Source organism: Talpa occidentalis, unplaced genomic scaffold (assembly GCF_014898055.3).
Source record: "Talpa occidentalis isolate TD23 unplaced genomic scaffold, MPIMG_talOcc4v2.1, whole genome shotgun sequence".
In the NCBI taxonomy this organism is placed as follows: domain Eukaryota; kingdom Metazoa; phylum Chordata; class Mammalia; order Eulipotyphla; family Talpidae; genus Talpa; species Talpa occidentalis.
Genome location: NW_026555331.1, coordinates 133,948,377 through 133,968,264, shown reverse-complemented (window position 1 = coordinate 133,968,264; position 19,888 = coordinate 133,948,377). Strand labels below are relative to the sequence as shown.

Sequence of the window (19,888 nt, the reverse complement as noted above, 5' to 3'; positions counted from 1 at the left end):
AGGGAGGAAAAGCGGCAGGTCCCAGTGAGAACCGGGACACGGAAGATAAACGGGTGACTCCAGCAAACTGCCCAAAGAAGAAAGTGGCCATAAAAGAGGACCAGAAGGGAGGGAAGCGCAGAACCCTGCTCCCCTCCCCCGCCCACAGAGGCGGCACTCTCCGACCGACCGGCGGAGAGGAGGAAACAACAAACCAAAACGGCCAACGAAAAACGGACGCAGCAAGCGGGACTGTGCGTGGAAAGGAACTATTGCAGCCACCACACCCCGTGAACGGGAGCTGTGGAGAACCCTGCAGGATTCGCCGCGGCGGTGAGCGAACGGCTCTGGGCGCCATTAGAGAAGAACAAAGACCCCGGGAGACGCGCACACAGCCCGGGCTGCCGGTAAGCTGGCGCGGATAGCGGCGCGCTCGGCATGCTTGAAAAGCAAGTGCAGACCAGGATCGCGGCTGCCCAGGTCCCCGCGCCTGCGACCTAGGCTTGGGAGACGACCTAGGCTTGCGGGGAGGCGCGGAGGTCCTCACTGAGGTGAAGGTCCCTCCCTGAGTGAGCAGGAACCAGGCGCCCAGTCACGGGAGCGGTGCAAAAGGCGCCCTTCCCGCGCCACTGAACTGGGCTACAGCCCGCGTCCTGGAACTGAGGGCTTTGGAACTGAGACCCGGGGCACGAAATTAGGGGCGTGGGTTCCCCACGACGGTGGGGCACAAGGCAGACACAGCACCCCAAAGCCGTTGAGGTGTACCCTACCATCCCCGCTTTGCTCCCTGTCCCACGGCGTGGAAAATCAGCTCCCCAAGGGCTCTAGGAGAGATCTTTGGCGCCACCTAGCGACTTGTAGACAGCACAGGCTCCTGAAGGAACTAGTGGCCAGCTGGGGAGTTAGCCCACACCCGGCCCCTCCGAACAAGTAGTCTGAGCCCACAGGGAGAGCGAGCACCCACAGCCAGGGCAGACCAGGCACGCAGAAGAGTGTGCCTGACACCGGACGCGCAGGGAGTGTGTCCCACATCACCATTTTAGAACAGGGACATTTCTTCAGTAAAGACTACCTGCAGAAGGCTTCCTCAGAAGCCAGAGGTGAGCGGGGGAAGTTCGCCCACGCCAGACCCCCTCTGGCCTGCAGTCCAAGCCCAGAGGGGGAGCAGGAACCCACCGCCGGGGCAGACCAGGCGCACAGGGGAGTGTGTCCCCACATCGACATTTTAGGACAGGGACCTTTCTCCAATAAAGACTGCTTGAAACTGACAGATGACTCCAGGAGGAACCAGAGGGGAGAAGAGAAGCCCACCCAAGATGCCGGCCAGTCCCAACAACACAGTGTCCCAACGCATACGGCAAATTAGAAAACAGACAGTAGGGAGGAGAAGAACCACACGCAACCTAGCAACTCTCCAGAGAAAAAGCACACCACAAAAAGAAAACCAGCCCCCAGATTGCAACGACAGTAACTTGGAAGAACTTCTGAGCCTTCCAGAAAGAGAATTTAAAATTGCCGTGATTAAAAAACTGACAGAAGTCATAAAGGAAAACAATGATAAGGGAAAAATAATCAACGATCAGAAGAATGAAATTGAGTCCCTAAAGAGGGAAGTAAAAGAAATGCAGGAGATCAAAGAATTAGTGGAAGAACTAAAGAATTCTGGGAAAAGCAATGAAAGCAGAATTGATGAAATGGAAGAACGAATAAGTGCTCTTGAAGACACAGAAATAAAAAGAACCAAAACAGAAAAGGAAAGAGAAGTACGAAGGAAAAAGAATGAAGAAAGACTTCGGGAACTATCTGACTCCATGAGGAAAGGAAATATAAGAGTTATAGGAATACCAGAAGGAGAGGAGAGAGAAGTAGGAACAGAGAAAATATTCAAAGAGATAATTGAAGAGAACTTCCCAAATGTGAAGAAGGAGCTGAAAATTGATATACAAGAAGCAAGAAGAACACCAAACTTCCACGACGAAAGAAAAAATACAGCAAGACACATAATAGTAAAGCTCCCAAGAATCCAGGACAAGGAAAAAATAATGAAGCTGGCAAGAGGGAAGAAACAGATAACATTCAAAGGAAAGCCAATCAGGCTGACATCAGACTTCTCCGAAGAAACACTACGGGCAAGGAGAGAGTGGAGGGACATAGTCAACAGACTCCAAGAAAACAGATGCCAACCAAGAATACTCTATCCCGCAAAGCTCTCCTTCCTCTTTGAAGAAAGAATATGGACCTTCCCAGACAAACAGAAACTCCGGAATTTCATTGCAACTAAACCCCCACTCCAAAAAATACTACAAGGAGTCCTAAAGCCAGAACCTCAGAGGGACGAATAACAATGAAAGAAGGCCAAAAAAAAAAAAAGTTATTAAAAGAATAAATAAATAAAATCAAAGGAAAGACAAACACAATGGCAAATACAGATGTTAACATATCAATATTAACTCTAAATGTAAATGGACTAAACTCTGCAATAAAAAGACACAGAGTTGCAGCCTGGATTAAGAAACAAAACCCAACCTTTTGCTGTCTCCAGGAAACACATTTAGCTACAAAAGATAAAAATAGGCTCAAAGTCAAAGGATGGAAAACAATCCTACAAGCAAATGGGCCAAAAAAGAAAGCAGGAACAGCTATACTTATATCAGATAAAACAGATTTCAAACTCAAAAAGATAAAAAGAGACCCCAATGGTCACTACATTATGATCAAGGGGACAATACTTCAAGAAGAAATAACACTCATTAACATATACTCACCAAACGAAGGAGCACCAAAATATATCAGACAACTGTTGTCTTCTCTGAAAACAGACATCAGAGAAAACACATACGTAGTGGGAGACTTCAACACACCACTATCAACAATGGATAGATCAACAAGACAAAAAATAAGTAAAGAAACCAAAGCTCTAAATAAGGACCTAGAGCAATTGGGCTTAACAGACATCTATAGAACACTAAACCCCAAAAAACGGAGTACACATTTTTCTCAAGCGCACACGGATCATTCTCCAGGATCGATCACATACTGGGGCACAAGACAAACATCAACAGATACACCAAGATTGAAATCATACCAACCATCTTTTCTGACCATGAAGGCATCAAACTAGAACTAAACCATAAAAAGAAGGCAAGGAACTTTCCTACCTCATGGAGATTAAAAACCACACTACTGGAAGACCACTGGACTAATGAGGAGATCAAAGAAGAAATTAAAAAATTTTTTGAATTGAACGACAAGGAGGACACCAATATCCTAAATGTATGGGATGCAGCAAAAGCAGTAATAAGAGGAAAATATATAGCAATAGAAGCTCACATCAAGAAACAAGAAAGAACTCAAAGAAACAACCTAATCTCAAAGCTCAAAGATCTAGAAAAAGAACAACAAAAAAACCCCAAAACCAGTAGAAGAAAAGAAATAATAAAAACCAAAGCAGAAATAAATGAAATTGAAACTAAAAAAACAATCCAAAAGATCAATGAAACCAAGAGCTGGTTCTTTGAAAAAATCAATAAAATAGACAAACCCCTAGCCAGGCTCACAAAGGAAAAAAGGGAGAAAGCACAAATAAACAGGATCATCAATGAAAGAGGAGAAATCACAACGGACACAGCAGAAATCAAAAGAATAATCAGTAACTACTATGAACAGTTATATGGAAATAAGTTTAATAATCTAGAGGAGATGGACAAATTCCTACAACTCTACAATCACCCAAAGCTAGATAAAGAAGAAATAGAACACCTAAACAGACCAATTACAATTAGCGAAATTGAAATGGTAATCAAAAACCTCCCCAAAAACAAAAGCCCAGGACCTGATGGATTTACAAATGAATTCTACCAAACATTCAGAGACCAATTAGTGCCTATCCTTCACAAACTCTTCCAAAAAATTGAGAAGGAAGGGACAATACCAAACACGTTCTATGAAGCCAACATTACACTAATACCAAAACCGAACAAGGACAACACTAAAAAGGAAAACTACAGGCCAATCTCCCTAATGAACACTGATGCAAAAATCCTCAATAAAATTTTAGCCATCAGAATCCAACAATGTATCCATAAGATAATTCACCACGACCAAGTAGGATTCATTCCAGGGGCACAAGGATGGTTTAACATCCGAAAATCAATCAACGTTATCCAACACATCAACAAAAAGAAATATAAAAACCATATGATAATATCAATAGATGCTGAGAAAGCTTTCGACAAAGTGCAACACCCATTCATGATAAAATCCCTTGAAATTCTTGGGATACAAGGAACATACCTCAACATCATAAAGGCCATCTATGACAAGCCAACAGCCAGCATCATTCTCAATGGTGAAAAGCTGAAAGCAATTCCATTAAGATCTGGAACAAGACAAGGATGTCCACTCTCACCACTGCTTTTCAATATAATACTGGAAGTCCTAGCCAGGGCAATAAGACAAGAGAAAGACATCCAAGGAATCCAAATAGGAAAAGAAGAAGTCAAACTATCACTATTTGCAGACGATATGATATTATACATAGAGAACCCCAAAAACTCCACAGAAAAGCTAATTCAACTCATCAATCAGTTCAGTAAAGTGGCAGGATACAAAATCAACATGCAAAAGTCAGTAGCCTTCCTATACACAAACAATAAATCTGAAGAAGAAGAAATAAAAAAAACCATCCCTTTTGTTATTGAAACAAAAAAAATCAAATATTTGGGAATAAATCTAACAAAAGAGATAAAGGACCTATACAAAGAAAACTATAAAACACTGTTAAAAGAAATAGAAGAAGACACAAAGAAATGGAGAGACATCCCCTGCTCGTGGATTGGAAGAATAAACATTATTAAAATGGCCATCCTTCCAAAAGCAATATACAGATTCAATGCTATTCCAATCAAAATTTCAATGTCATTCTTCAAAGAAATAGAACAATTATTGATGAAATTCATATGGAATCACAAAAAACCCCGAATAGCCAAAGCTCTCCTGAAAAAAAAAGAAGGGAATGGAGGCATCACACTCCCAGACTTCAAACTATACTACAAAGCCATAATCATCAAAACTGCATGGTATTGGAACAAGAACAGACATACAGACCAATGGAATCAAATAGAAAATCCAGAAATAAATCCACAGATTTATGGTCAACTAATCTTTGACAAAGGAGCAAAGACTATGCATTGGAGCAAAGAAAGTTTGTTCAATAAATGGTGCTGGGAAAACTGGGTCGCTACATGCAAAAGAATGAAGCTTGACCACTACCTCACACCATACACAAAAATCAACTCAAAATGGATTAAAGAACTAGACATAAGACCTGAAACCATAAAATATATAGAAGGAAATATAGGCGAAACACTACGTGATATGCACATCAAAGACATCTTTACAGACACATCACCCAAAGCAGTGATAGTGAAGGCAAAGATAAACAGCTGGGACTACATCAAATTAAAGAGCTTCTGCACAGCAAAAGAGACAATAACAAAAACAAAGAGAAACCCCACCAACTGGGAGAACATTTTTGCACCCAACACTAATGATAAAGGACTGATCACAAAAATCTGCAAAGAACTGATGAGACTCAGCAACAACAAAGAAAATAATCCAGTCAAAAAATGGGCAGAAGAGCTAAAAAGAAACTTCTCTGAAGAGGAAATGCAAATGGCCAACAGGCATATGAAAAAATGTTCAACATCACTTGCCATCAGGGAAATGCAAATCAAAACTACCATGAGATACCATCTTACACCAGTGAGAATGGCACATATTAAAAAAACTAGCAACAACAAATGCTGGCGAGGGTGTGGAGAAAAAGGAACTCTTCTGCACTGTTGGTGGGAGTGCAAACTGGTCCAACCACTGTGGAGAGCTGTGTGGAGATTTCTGGACCTACTAAACATAGAGCTTCCTTATGATCCAGCAATTCCACTCCTAGGTATTTACCCAAAGGACACAGAAACATCAATTCCAAAGAACACCTGCACCCCTATGTTTATAGCAGCACTGTTTACAATAGCTAAGCTTTGGAAACAACCCAAATGCCCAAAAATAGATGACTGGATCAAGAAGATGTGGTACATATATACCATGGAATATTACTCAGCATTCAAAAAAGATAAACACATGCAATTTGCAGCAACATGGATGGCGCTGGAAGGGATCATGCTCAGTGAAATAAGCCAAAAAGAAAAAGAAAAATACCGGATGGTCTCACTCATAGCAGGAATCTAGAAAACTTAAATAAGGGACCAGGAAAATGAATAACTATAAGAAAGTGAAAATCAAAATCAACAAAAAACTATGAACCAGAGACACTTTTAGGGGGGCAGGGGCGGGAGGGGAGGGATTGGGGTCAGAATGGGGGCGCTGCAATTGTATGGGGAATATAACAATAAAATTTATTATCTAATAAAAAATAAATAAATAAATAAATAAAATAACAATAGTAAAAAAAAAAAAAAAGAAAATATTAGTAGGAACAGCTACTTGCTTTTATATTTTTGATCTATCAATATCATTTAACAAACACAATAGTTATTAGTTAAACACAAAAACACATCTATTACATTAAAAATGGGAAGTTATTACAAGTATAACTTCATAGCTTGCTGATAATCACAGTATACTATTCATTTTGTGAGTGTCAGCTTTGGACAAGGTGTGTATACAAACCAGCTTGAAGGAAGCTGTGTTATTAATGGTCATCACAGTCACTGTTGCAAACTAATTATGTATTAATAACTACTCTAAGTTTACAAACCAAGGAGTGTAAAAGAAATATATTTATAGGCGCACTAAATGTACAGCCAATTTCTCTAACTTCTCTTCTTGGCTAATTACAGAGGGAGAAGGTAAACTAGTTACCTGGCAATAGGCATTTTCAAAAGTTACCACAATTTTCCTTTCAGAGATGAAAAATATAAATTTCTCAGAACAAAATATACGGGCAGATACTATAGAAGGAATCTGGATATTGCAGTGTCTGGACTGATACCTTGGTTCAGATTACCATCCTGCTTTGGTGAACATCAATTTTTTCATCTGCAAAGTGGGCTCAGTTTTAGAATTAATAACATTATTGCGAGGATTAAATAGCATAATGGATGTGGTTCTTTCAGAAGGTCTGGTGCACAAGGTCTTATCAATGATGGTGGCCATTTTTGTTGCTGCCTCTGCTTTTGCTATTGCTGCTAGAAATCTAAGCCTGGCTAATGCATAGCAAGTGAGTATTCAAAAAGAAACCTCTGGAAGTACACAAATAAAGAACTGAAATTTTCCTTTGACTCAGAAATAATCAAAACGGTCATTAATCAAAAGGATGATTATCAGTGTGGACACTAGCTTAATGACAAAAATCTATTACAAGGCTGTAAATTTCCACACCTGCATCCATTCTTTTGAGACCATTTCAGTGTATCTCATTAGTATTAAAGTTATTCATCATTTTGTGTTGGGCATGTGAACAGTAACAATAATTCTGTCAATCCTGACACATGTACTGTAGACCAAAGCTTGTTCCATTATGATGCAATCAGTTCTATCATTGTTCTACAATATCCTTAACACAGAAAGTTTGTGCTCCAGCTAATGGATGTTTTAGAATATATGTGGCATTTTCTTCTTTTACCTGGGAGGTGGAGTTGTGGACATTGTATTTTCATGCAAAGAGGGTGTGTTATGAACACTCCTCCTATGTTAAAAATTCAAATTGCACAATCTGTGACCTTGAGCAATCCATTTAACCTTCTGGGCCTCTGTCTTCCCATCTAAAGTGGAAATATAATGCTTTCCACAAAGGATTTTTGTTAGAATTAAATATGCTTAGCTCATCAGCTCTTCCTTCACCACCACCTGATCTCTAAGACATAAAATGACATGGCTGCCTTTTCAGTTCTTCTTATTCCCATTTATTCTTGAAATTACTGTATCTATTTCTTTGGTTTTATAATGCCACCTTTATGTTAATAACAACCAATTTTATTTTTCTAACCTACCCCTTTGTTCTCTATTCCATACTCAGTTATCTAACACGGCCACTTGGGACACTAAGGGACATCTCAAATAAACACTCCCACAAACAGTATTCTTGATCTCCCACTCCACCTGTTCTTTTCTCAAATTGAATTTCCATAAGTGACACTTTTTACCATTTCCCACATTTTCCTCCAAGATATTTAAAATCAATAACCTTCTCTTCATCTTGGCTGTTACCAGTCTAAATTAAACTAAAATCTACTCTACTTCCTACTCTATACCACACTCCTCTGCAAAACCTTGTCTTCCAGACAGGTTTCCCTGTAAATTTGTCTTCCATTGCTAGGTGATAAGTTGCATCAGTTTAGTGGCCTAAAGCAACACACATTTATTATCCCACAATTCCTGTGGGTCAAGAGTCTAGGCACAGGTTAGCTGAGTCCCTTGCAAAGAATCTCATCAGGCTAAAATCAAGGTGTCACTGATCTTAGTGACACCTTAGAAGTCTCCATATAGCCCAGGTTCCCAATCCAAGCTCATACAGGTTGTTGGCAGAATTCATTTTCCTGTGGTTGAATTACTGTGGTGGTCCGTTTTCTCCTATTGGTATAGGGTCATTCTCAGCAACTGGGAGCCCCTCCTAAATCCTTACCAGGGATGGTCCCTTCCTTTGGTAACATGGAAGCTGATTTAGGCCAGCAGGAAAATCTCCTGGTTAAGGATTCAGCTGATTAAGTCAAGCCCACCCAAGATGATCTTTTTTAACACATAGTCTCTTGATGGGGTCCTTATTACTACTGCAGAATCTCTTCACTATTTCCATGAAAGAACTCAATCACAAGAATAAAATCTCATTGTATTCACAAATTTTATCCATATAGGAGAGGATTATAAAAGACAAGTATACCACAGGAAGAAGCAGTGGGAATCCTCTTAGAATTCCGCCTTGACTTTCACCTCTGCTGCCTTCAATTGTGAGAATCCACATATCCAGCATGGTTTATGGAAATCACAAATTTCCATAAATCACAAATTTGTTGTCTAATGTTGAATTAGACAACATTACTAGCTTAGTCCTACATATATTTGCACTCAAGGCCAAATCCTTTCTGGTGCATACAAATTTACATCTGATCTGACCCCTGCTGGCTATTTCTTCGATTTTATCTCATAACACTTTAAACTTAGCTCAGCACCCACAGCCATACTGGCCTCCGTTTGATCCTCAAACACTCCAAGTTCATTCACACTTCAGGGCCTTTGTATTGCTGTTTTCTCTGTCTAGAATGCTATTTCCCCGCCATTTCCATGACCTACTCCTTGCCATTTAGATTTAATTTCAAATACACTTTTCTTAACCACACTACATAAAATTGCTCCTTCCCCTTAACATCTTTTATTACATTATTGAGCTTCACTTTTTGAACCATTATATGCCTACCTGCTTATTGCCTATGTTCCTCACTTCAGTGTATACTTTATGAGAACCCAGATTATGTCCCCCTAATCCACCACTGTATTCCCAGTGACTGGAAAAGGATCTGGCACGTGGTAGACACCAAAACACAATGTTAGGTGAAAGAGGATTCTATCAGGATTAAACATACTTAGCATAGTTCATAATGGAAGGAATCTTTCGCTGCTTTAGGCCAGAACTTACAGTTTGTCTCATTGATGGGATGTGAAAAAGTGGACAGGAATAGCCCTTGTGCAACTAATCCCCTAGAGTGTGCCATTCTGTCCATTTTCATTCAAAATACTCATTCTAGTTATAAATGTAAAAATTATGATCATGGAGGACACAGTTCTGTGTGGTTGTTTATATACTTCCTGACTTCTGAAAAGTAATCAAAATTAGAGTTTAAGCTTTTCCAGACTTGCATTTTTCTAAAGGAACTATCCTCCCAAGCAAAAAATACTGAAAAGCCCCTCTTTAGTCAAACAAATCTTACAGGATTCTCTGCAGTGGGTGGGAAAACAATGCAGCCTGATTTTTTTAAGGTCTGAGCCACAAATGGTGAAAAGTGAAGTGGGGCCAAGGACATTGTTTTCAACCTGATTCGAGTCACATTTCTCAATGTCTTTAGACTGAACAGAATAACATGAGTCATCGACCTGTAATCCAAATCTAATGAATTGATGGGATACAAGCTTAAGACTTTTCCTCTTCATTTTATTTTTCAATTGAAAGGAACAAATGTTTTTTTAAGCAAGCATTTCTCAGTAGAAACTCATGGACTTGATAAAATGTTTTTCCATTCATCAATTCTATATATTTGCTAGTCTTTCTTATTTATCATTTGTCAGTTTCTAATTGCATAAATAGGTTATCTTTGGAGCTCTTCAAGACAGATAAAAAATTCATCCTCAAGTTGCTATTAATAGCTCTAGGATCTAGGGAAGTCACTTTTTATAACTTAAAAAATATATAAAACATTAGAAATCTAGATTTTGGAAAATTTGTTATTGTTTTAACTTTTAAGCCTTTGCATTACTTAGGAGCCGTCCTAAAATAGAGGGAACATTGTACATAAATGTGGCTTATGTTAGCACCTGTAGCAAAAAACATTTCATTTATTTACATAATCTTTCTTAAATGAAAAAATACAAGGTGTGCTTTAAATAGAACAAGAATTTTAAATATCTATCATTTCCATAAAGTTCTCCATAGTTTGTGATTTCAAATATAATAAAATATGTTAGTTATTTTTATTGCTTTCACATATTCTCTTTATTCTCTGGATATCCAATTCTGTCTTTGTGTTACTGAATCAAGAAAAAAAGTGAAAAACAACTCTTTCTCAAATTCCATTTTTCCTCCCATAGTCATAAAATTGTCATAATGATATGAGGATTTACACTGCCGTTTGCAGCAATAAATGTAAGCTTACCCAAGAAACTGTGCTTATGTCTGCCTTTTTTTAATTGAGACTGTTTTATGAATATGTGAGGTAAAGAGTGGAAAACAACTGGGAGAGATAAAGGAAAAATTGATGTGTCTTCAAAACTCTTAATTATCTTTGTCTAGTCCAGATTTATCCATATGACTCAGTACCAAAGTGCTGTCTAATTCTAGGATGAAAGGGCTGGCACCACTTGGTGAGATGGTGGCAGTTGTTTTGGGGTAGAAGAAAAAGGACAAACAACTGAGAAGCAAGATAAGACAGATCAAAGCCCCTTCCTCGGTGCCTGGGATACCAGCTACTCCTGAGAAATAATCACATACATTCATTCCATTTAGTTAATCTTCCTCTGTTCCCAAGTCTGCCTATTGGCCTTTCCGCATTCATAGATGGATGATGTGTATACTATCAACCACACACACACACACACACACACACACACACACACATTATACCCATTTCTTGTGCATTTAATGAGTGGCAAGTACTGTACTAGACTCTTTCACTAGCACTTTCTTATAGAGTCAATAAAGGGAACAAAAATCATCACATGCCTATTCTTGCTTTGGAAGGGAGGAGTATTAACCATGTTGTTACAAGACAAGAGACAAGGAATTCAACTATTGATATTGCATTGAGCAAGGAGCATATCTCCAACCCACTTTCTTGGCTCAGGAATAATATGAACTGCTGCTTTCCAGAGACTTCCAGAAAGGGTTTCTCTGTGTTCCTTCCATGAATACTTTTCCTTCTTGTCACACAGGCGCTACCCTGAATGTCACTGCATCAACTTTGGATCGTGGTTTTTGCTTTCCTTCCCAGCTGCTGTTATTATTCTACTCTTGTCCTGGGTCTGGCTTCAGTGGCTTTTCGTAGGATTCAAGTAAGTAAATACTCCATATTAATCAGACAAATAACGGTGTCTCAGTTCCAAGTTCTCAGCTGTTCAGCCAATACTCTTTCTGTATTTCAGGAATCTCTGCATTTCTCATTCACAAAACAGCATTGGCTGTGGGACAGTTAGTAGAAAGCAAATCCATCGTGTCCCCTTTGAAGCCAAGATGGTATTAATAGGTGAGAAGTGCATAAGTAGCTCATTAGGGAGAGGATCCAAAACAACTTGTTAAAGTGGAAATTGAAGAGTTTTCCTCTCCTCTTGGATTACTGTGGGGATTCCCTTGGGTTCTTGAACTGCTTTAAACAGTACTATGCAGGGCTTCCTACTTTATACTAGCACCAAAATTGATATGTCCTTGAAACAGTAAGATAAGGACCTGAGAGGGTGTGCTGTAGAAAGAATATTGGTTTGGAATCAGGAGACCAGGGACAAGATTGTCCCTCTCACAGCCCTGATGTGTGTTCTTGATCCTTTCTCAGTATTTCCAATGGTAAAATAATAGAATTTAAATGGAAGATCAGGAAAATCATTTCCAACACTAATTCTAACACTGGCTCAGAGTTGAACACGTAGGGCCTCCCGGTGGCGCAGCGGTTGAGTGCTGGATTGTGAAGCTGCCCGCAGCCTCTGAAGCGCGGGTTCGATCCCCGGCTGCTCCCCGGCCACCAGAGGAGGGTCCCACATGGCGCGTAGACCTCTCCTGCCGCCCGCTGCTCCCCTCAGCAGTGTACTTCGGTCCTTCTGCCTGCTCTGTTCCCCGCTCTGGCTCTGGTGAATTCTCTCACCCTCCTGCGCTTCTGACTGTACCCAGTGCTTGTATAAATAAATAAATAAATCTTTAAAAAAAAAAAAAAAGTTGAACACGTAGGAGTTGACCATATGGATGTCCAGGTAAGAATTGCTCATCAATAAAGAGTCACTAAGTGGCCTCCCTGGTAGCCTAGGAGTTAAGTCTGCACTATCCTCAGTACAGCCTGAGTTCAGTCCCCAATATATATGCTATATATATTGCTACATATTGCTATATATTCCATATATATGTATATATATAGCATCCTGAATTTCTATATATATAATTGCTATATACATATTCAAAGAGAAGTTGCAACTATTACCTTGGCTGGAACTAAAGTTGTTTGTCATAAGTATCAATGAATTCCATGACAAGTGATAGCCAGCTTTTAAAATTATAAAAATTATTTGCTCCTTAGCAAAACCTGAAATGTAGCATGTATATCCACCAACACATACAACAAAACTCCCCCAAAGGGAGAATACCTTGTATTAAATTTTGAGGATCTTTTACTTGAGAAACAAAACAATTCAAATTCATTTTAGTTAAATAATGTCAAGGACTGTGACTAGAAACAGCATCTTATCCACCAAGCCACTGAAACTGAAGTTAGCTCTTCTACTTCTTTTGAAAAGCAAAACCCTACAATCAAGTGTTGTTCCATGCCTGTTTCCAAATTTTTTAAACTTAATCATGCAAGGACTGATAATCTTCCTGCCCCATTCCTCTTTCTAGTTTTTCTCCAGAGCTGCTGCAATTTTATCAGTAGTAGGGAGATGGTACTGATGATTTAAAAAAAACACAACTATTTGTCCAGATTGCGGAGCAGCGTGTGACAGTCCTCCTGCTGAAGCAAATGTGTGGAATGTCACTGATTTCAGCAGGTGGGCATCAGAGGGGAGAGGCCAGCTGCATACTAAATGCCCCTTGCTGTAAATCCAAGCCTTTGGGGGTCTAGTCAATTGTACAGGTAGCAATTCAGGATGCAGGGGATAGGAACCCCAAGCAACAGAGACAGGTATCCAGACACACGCCCACACACACACCCCTGTTTTGTGGTTTTTTGCTCTATATAATGACTTTATAAAATATGATTGCAACCATTGTCATTATTTTGAAATGCCCACCAGGTGTAAAGGAGAAATTTATAAGATAAAGGGAAATTTTATTGAAATGTGTTCTCTATGAAAAGAAAAGTCCTATGAAGTGCACTCCTTAGACAAAGTCTATCAATCATGATCAATGCCATGTTCAAGCATTCCCTTGCTGTCCACTTTTGTTAGACACCGCACAGCTTCATGCTCCAGCTAATTTTTCAGTGTCCTTTTCAGTTCTGCCAGGGTGTTCACCTCCGGAGGTTTTAGATTGACAAACAGAAATTATCAGCCACTCCTTTGGCAGGCTACCATACATTCTGATTAGTGTGTTAGCTGTTAACACAGTTAACTCACCCATTATAAATGACCCCAACCTACCTGGGAAGAGAAGCTCATCGATCATTGCCACCAAACACATTTAAATGGAGAGGTTGATGCATTGTCATATGCTTTGTCAGTTCCTTTGTGAAGGCATTAACCTTCATTTGTAGCAAAGCCAATTCGGCTTTTGACTTTAACTATTTATTGTTCCCAGCCAAAGTGACAAAATATTTATTCCTACTGTGTGGGAAACAGTTTCTAAGAAGTCTCATCTCCTTTTTTAATTCTATTTCCTATTCTAGAGATGTTTCTCAAGGGTCCATTGGTACGATTATATTTTGTTTATTATATATATGTAAATATCTATTATATAGTGTAGGGTAAAATTCTGAGACTACCACTAGTTAGTAATTTAACCAAGACTATAAAAATTTAATATTACCTCATTGGTCTTAAATGCAACAACATTTATCTAATTATGTCCGGGGGTCAGGTTATATACAGAAAAGTGATTATGAAGGTGTAGGAAGGATGATTTAAGAATTGAGAAAACTCTGTTCCTTTAGAGAATAACAATTTTTTTTTTAAGATTTATTTATTCATGCATACAAGAACTGGGCACAGGCCAGATGCATGGAGGGTGAGAGGATTCACCAGAGACAAAGTGGGGAACAGAACAGGCAGACTGACTGAAATACACTGCTGAGGGGAGCAGCGAGTGAGGCAGGAGAGGTCTGCCTTGCCATGTGGGATTCTCGCCAGTGCATGGGAATCTAACCGGCGCTGCAGAGGTTGTGAACAGCTTCACAGCACTGCGCTCAACCACCTACACCACCAGGGGAGGCCCAGGGAATAACAATCTAAACAAATCTGGCTATCAGTTACAGAAAAATAAGTAACATGCTTATCTTTGTGTGATAGCTATTCTCATGTCACCTCATTCCTCCTGCCGGCTCCCTCATAAATGTCTCTTTTTACACCAGTGCTTTTGCAGAAAGGAAATGCCTCTCTCTCTCTCTCTCTCTCTTTTTTCTCCCCCCCCAACCTCTCTCTTTCTCTCTTCCTTTATCTGTTTTATTGAGGTATGACTAACATGCAAAAAGTTGTAGGTATTTAATGTACACAAAACTTGATGTATGTGATGTTGGTACACCCACAAAACCATCAATTTGAATGCCATAAACATTTCCATCACCTCCAACAGTATCTTCCCTTTCCCTTTGCTTAATTTTTTTCTTTTGTGGTGAAAGTACTTACCATAAGATCTAGCCTCTTAACAAATTTTGAATTATATATATATATATATATATATATATATATATATATATATATAATGTATTGTTCACCATAGGGCCTATTTTATTGCCCTCCTTGGTCAACACCTTCCTCTTTCCACTCCCTAAACCCCTGGCACCCCTGCGTACTCTCTGCTTCGGTGTGTTTGACTTTTTTTGGATTTGACATATATGTAAAATCATGCAGTATTTGTTTTTCCAAGTCTGGTTTATTTCACTTAGCATAATGCCCACTGGTCCATCCATGTTATAGAATGTAGTCTCCGGATGGACATTTGGACTGTTTCCATATCTTGACTATTATGAATAACGCTGCAGTAAACATGGGGGTGCAGATACATCTTTGAGATACAAATTTTCATACCTTTGGATATATATATTCAGAAGTACTTTTTATATTTGCATAAAAAAGTAAACTAACTGAACTACTCGTAGTCATTCCAAGAGATAATCCATAAGAATCTAGGTGTTTTCATTTGTTTCTTCCTTTAGTGGGATCTAAGTCCAGAATGGAGCTTTACAAACACTGATCAAGGACCTTAGACTTCTGGAGATACAGGGACTAAATATTGGGACTAGAAATACATTGGAAAGTTATCTAGTGGATGCTAGTAGAATATAAGGGAAAAAGAAACTTTTTTTAAGATGTAAAGAGCAGAATTTAGTTCTGAGAATAGACCTCATTTGGATTCTGTCTGTGCTAGTTATGTGACTTCCCTAACCTAATATATAAATCAAGTTTAGTAAACTCAAATAAAAAATGATGTGATAACCACTCTTAAGTTTGACAAGGGTACTACTGAGTCGATAAACCAAGTATTTACTGAGAATACCTGTGTGTAGAGATAATGGACAAAGATGACATTTATGACACTTCTGTGCCCAAATAATTTATGTCACTACTGAGATAAGATGTGTGAATACAACAATCAACAATCAAGGTATACACAAATATATAAAAATATTTTTAAATATTTATATATAAAATATATAGCAATCAGGTATATAACAAAGGGTTGAATTAGAGATATGTGGCACATGGCAAAATTTCAATGGAGCAAAAGGCCTTGGGAAGGGAAGAGACCAGTGAAAGGTATCCTGGGAAATAGGGCACAAAAATAAAGTATTAAAAATTGAGCAAAAAATAGAAAAGAGGGGAGAGGACATTCCAAGAAGGATTGGAGGGAAGGTAAAAAAACACAGCTTTCTGTCATTAGCAGAAATATTGCTCTTTTATGATGCTCTCCCAGAAATACCTGTTAAGGGACACTCCTTCTCTTAACAGGTCTAATTTTTCTTTTCAGTTTTAAGGAGATGTTCAGCTGTGGCAAGACCAAAACAGTCAGACAAAAAGCTTGTGCTGAAGTGATTAAACAAGAATACCAAAAACTTGGGCCAATGAGGTAAGGTATACACACACACACACACACACACTCTCTCTCTCTCTCTCTCTCTCTCTCTCTCTCACTCTCTCTCTCTCTCTCTCTGATTGTGCTTTACTTCTCTAAAGGCAAATAAGTGTGTAGTTATCTGTAATGTATTTATCATACATGATAGGGATCCGAGTGTGATAACCTTTCTGAGTATAACTCAACATGACAAAGTACATATTTGATTGACGAGAATTTACCCAGTTGAATAGCAAAGACCCACGGAGGCATCCAGGCCTTGGCTAACTACACTGAAGCTCTCAAATGATTGACACATCCAATTTTGACAGTGTTTAGTGTTCGGCGACAAATACTCCTGACAAGAGCTCAGGGAGTTCTGACAAATGTCGGAACTAAACAAAAGAATTTGTTGGAAATAAAAGAATTGTAATTTTCTCACAGGTATCCAGAAATTGTGACCTTGATCCTCTTCATTGTAATGGCCCTATTGTGGTTTAGCCGAGACCCTGGTTTTGCTTCTGGCTGGTCTTCCCTTTTTCCAGAGTAAGTGTTGCGTATTATGCTTGTCAAATCTGTTTTATAATCCACTTTAACTCCTAAATGATTCCTGTAAGTCTAAAAGACGTCCTGAAATTTTCTTTCTTTTCTTTGAAAGGATGTTTTTAATTTTAATCTTTTCAGGAAAAAAAATGAAAATGAGTGAAGTGGAAGGGAAGGTCACAGGTAATTTATCTATACTAACCTGTGAAGAAAAATCAGGCTTGTTTAGAAAAGACTAGTTCCATCCTTAAAAAATTAGAAATAGAATATTCCAGAAGCCATGTTCTGTATTGACTTCGGAGCCACCCTGCTTGATTCCATGGCTGCCTCTCCCACCTACTTTGAGCAAGTCACTGTCAGCATCTTCATGTGTAACATGGACTGATAGCAGCACTGAGAATAGTGCTTCTTTTCTCCCTGTAGAAGGTGCTATAGAAATGTGTGTTACATGAATTAAATGCCATTCATATCTTAGTAACCTGATATGAATTCATAATCTGTGCATTTTTTGTCAACTTAATATTTTTTAAGTCTATGGAAGGTTATTTGGTTCAGTATATTGTTCTTTTCTCTGTTTATACCCATTTTTGTGCTAGTTCACTACATATCCAGCCCAGCATCCATTTTCGGAATAAGGAATTCCTGAGCAAGTAATAAGACTTGAGTTTACAAGCTAATGTTAGAAGCTGGGTCAGAGTCAACTTTCTCTTTTGGTGTTGCAGACAAGAGCAATCCCTGCTGAGTCATGTGAAATGAGGGGGAAGATTGGAGCATATTTTTCTAAAATAAGGACCATCCTACATGTCAATATAAATACTCTGGTTTTGAGCTGTGTGTTCCCAATCTATCTTTCACTGAAGTAGCCTGACACCTAAATTCAACACATCTCTGATTTGGATTTCCTGTCTCATATCCGGCAGCAAGAATCCATGTATTTGGAGGAAAGAAGTCAAACTGTTGAGGTCATTTTGAGGTCACAAGTGTTCTGTTCACATAAATAAAGAAATTCCTCCCTCCCTGAATCAGAGCCTTCTGTTTATATAGGTACACCCAAAGCTTTTTAAAAGGAGCAAAGTCTAAGTCTGAATTCCTAAGCTTCAAAGAGTTTAGTGACCACATCAATTCAGCAGTGTACTGGGGTATCATGGTTCAATGGCTGGCCTTCATTTTATAAGCTTTTGGTTTCCTGTAGAATAAAACTTTTCAGTTTGAGATCTCTAAACAAAAGGCAGCCTCCATTTATTCAAACATAGTTTGATACTTTGATTTGTACTTTGCAATTTTGCAATAGGACCTAGAACAACATAATTTTTTTTTTCCTTTCTAAAATCCTTCTCCGAACATTCTGGGTAAGGAGAGTCTTCTCTAAGTATCAGTGTGCAAAAAACTAAATGAATCAGACAATAGCTAATAAAGAACAGGCAGAAATCCCAATAGGAAATTCAATATAATCAGTTTCTAATGTCTGTTCCTCACTAGAGGAAAATATAATTAATTCAAGTGATGTTTGTTTGTAGCAGGAAAACACAGTGTATTTGCTATGAGCAGAAACTCATGTTACCTGGAATTCTGAGAGAAAACAAAAGGAAAGAGAACAAAGGCTTGAGAGAAGGGATTTGAAGCCATAAACCTAATTAATGATTAGGTTTATAAATTGTCAAAGCAAATAAATTTTTATAAGCTTAATATTTCCTAATACTGAGGTAACCTAACTTTATCCATAATAAACTCATAATAAATTAATAATAGATTTTAAAGTCTTTGGAAAACAAATTAGTTTAGTAGTTGTGACTTGATTTTATTTAAAGTATGAATTTTATAACTATATTTGTAATGTAGAGGTTTTGGTCATTTAGAATTTCTAAAGTTACTTGATATATGAAGATTGTAGCTGCTACCTAATGTGTTTATTTCTATCTATTTGAAACTGGACTGCATTCAATGTGTTTTTTCATATAAAACAAAATCTGATTATATAGTGCCTGACCTAATTTGGCAAAAAAACAAATAAATATAACTTAAATAAAAGATATAAGGAACAATAAAATAATAAATGTTAGTTAAGTTGGCTGAATGAATTATACCAAGGTAGCTTTTAACTCAACAATGAAATAAAGAAGATATTTAAGGAAAGCAGATTGCTTCAGATGCTCATATTGGATAAGAAAATGCATTTCTTCGACTATTTCGATTGTTCATGTAATTATAGCAGTAGAGAACTTCCTTAGTATGTAAGCATTGCAGAGTTATAATGTAGCAAATCATCTTTAGGGGGTACATCTCGGACTACAAAAATCCACTGGTTAAATATTGCTGACTTTGAAAACTGAATTATAATTACTTATGCCTGTTTCATTCATATCAGTCTCTAGGAACTTCTTAACTGTTGAGGCTTCTGGGAACCTCTTATCTGCTGGATTAGCTTGGTGATTCTAAGACCCCATATGTTCCTGAATTACTCTTAATATGTAAAATGATCATTTATGAGCATCTCATAAACTATTCTAATAATTAATATTTTTGATTGTTTCATACAGTGTAAAACATTAAATGGGTTGATTTCATTTGAATGATATGGCAGAGTCTAATAATCATAGAAGCAGATGTATCTTAGAAAAACAGATCAATTCATTTTTACAAATTATAGAAGAATATAGGGAATTCTGGAAATATCTATGTCTTGCC

At 38.3% G+C, this 19,888-nt stretch overlaps 1 protein-coding gene across 1 annotated transcript in view; it reads left to right on the top strand.

Annotated features, from left to right (window-relative positions):
- SLC13A1 (solute carrier family 13 member 1) overlaps positions 1-19,888 on the top strand; it is an 82,916-nt gene that overhangs the window by 43,106 nt on the left and 19,922 nt on the right. The window contains 3 exon segments of the mRNA XM_037519379.1: positions 11,632-11,751; positions 16,577-16,675; positions 17,105-17,206. Coding sequence (XP_037375276.1) covers positions 11,632-11,751; positions 16,577-16,675; positions 17,105-17,206 — 321 coding nt within the window.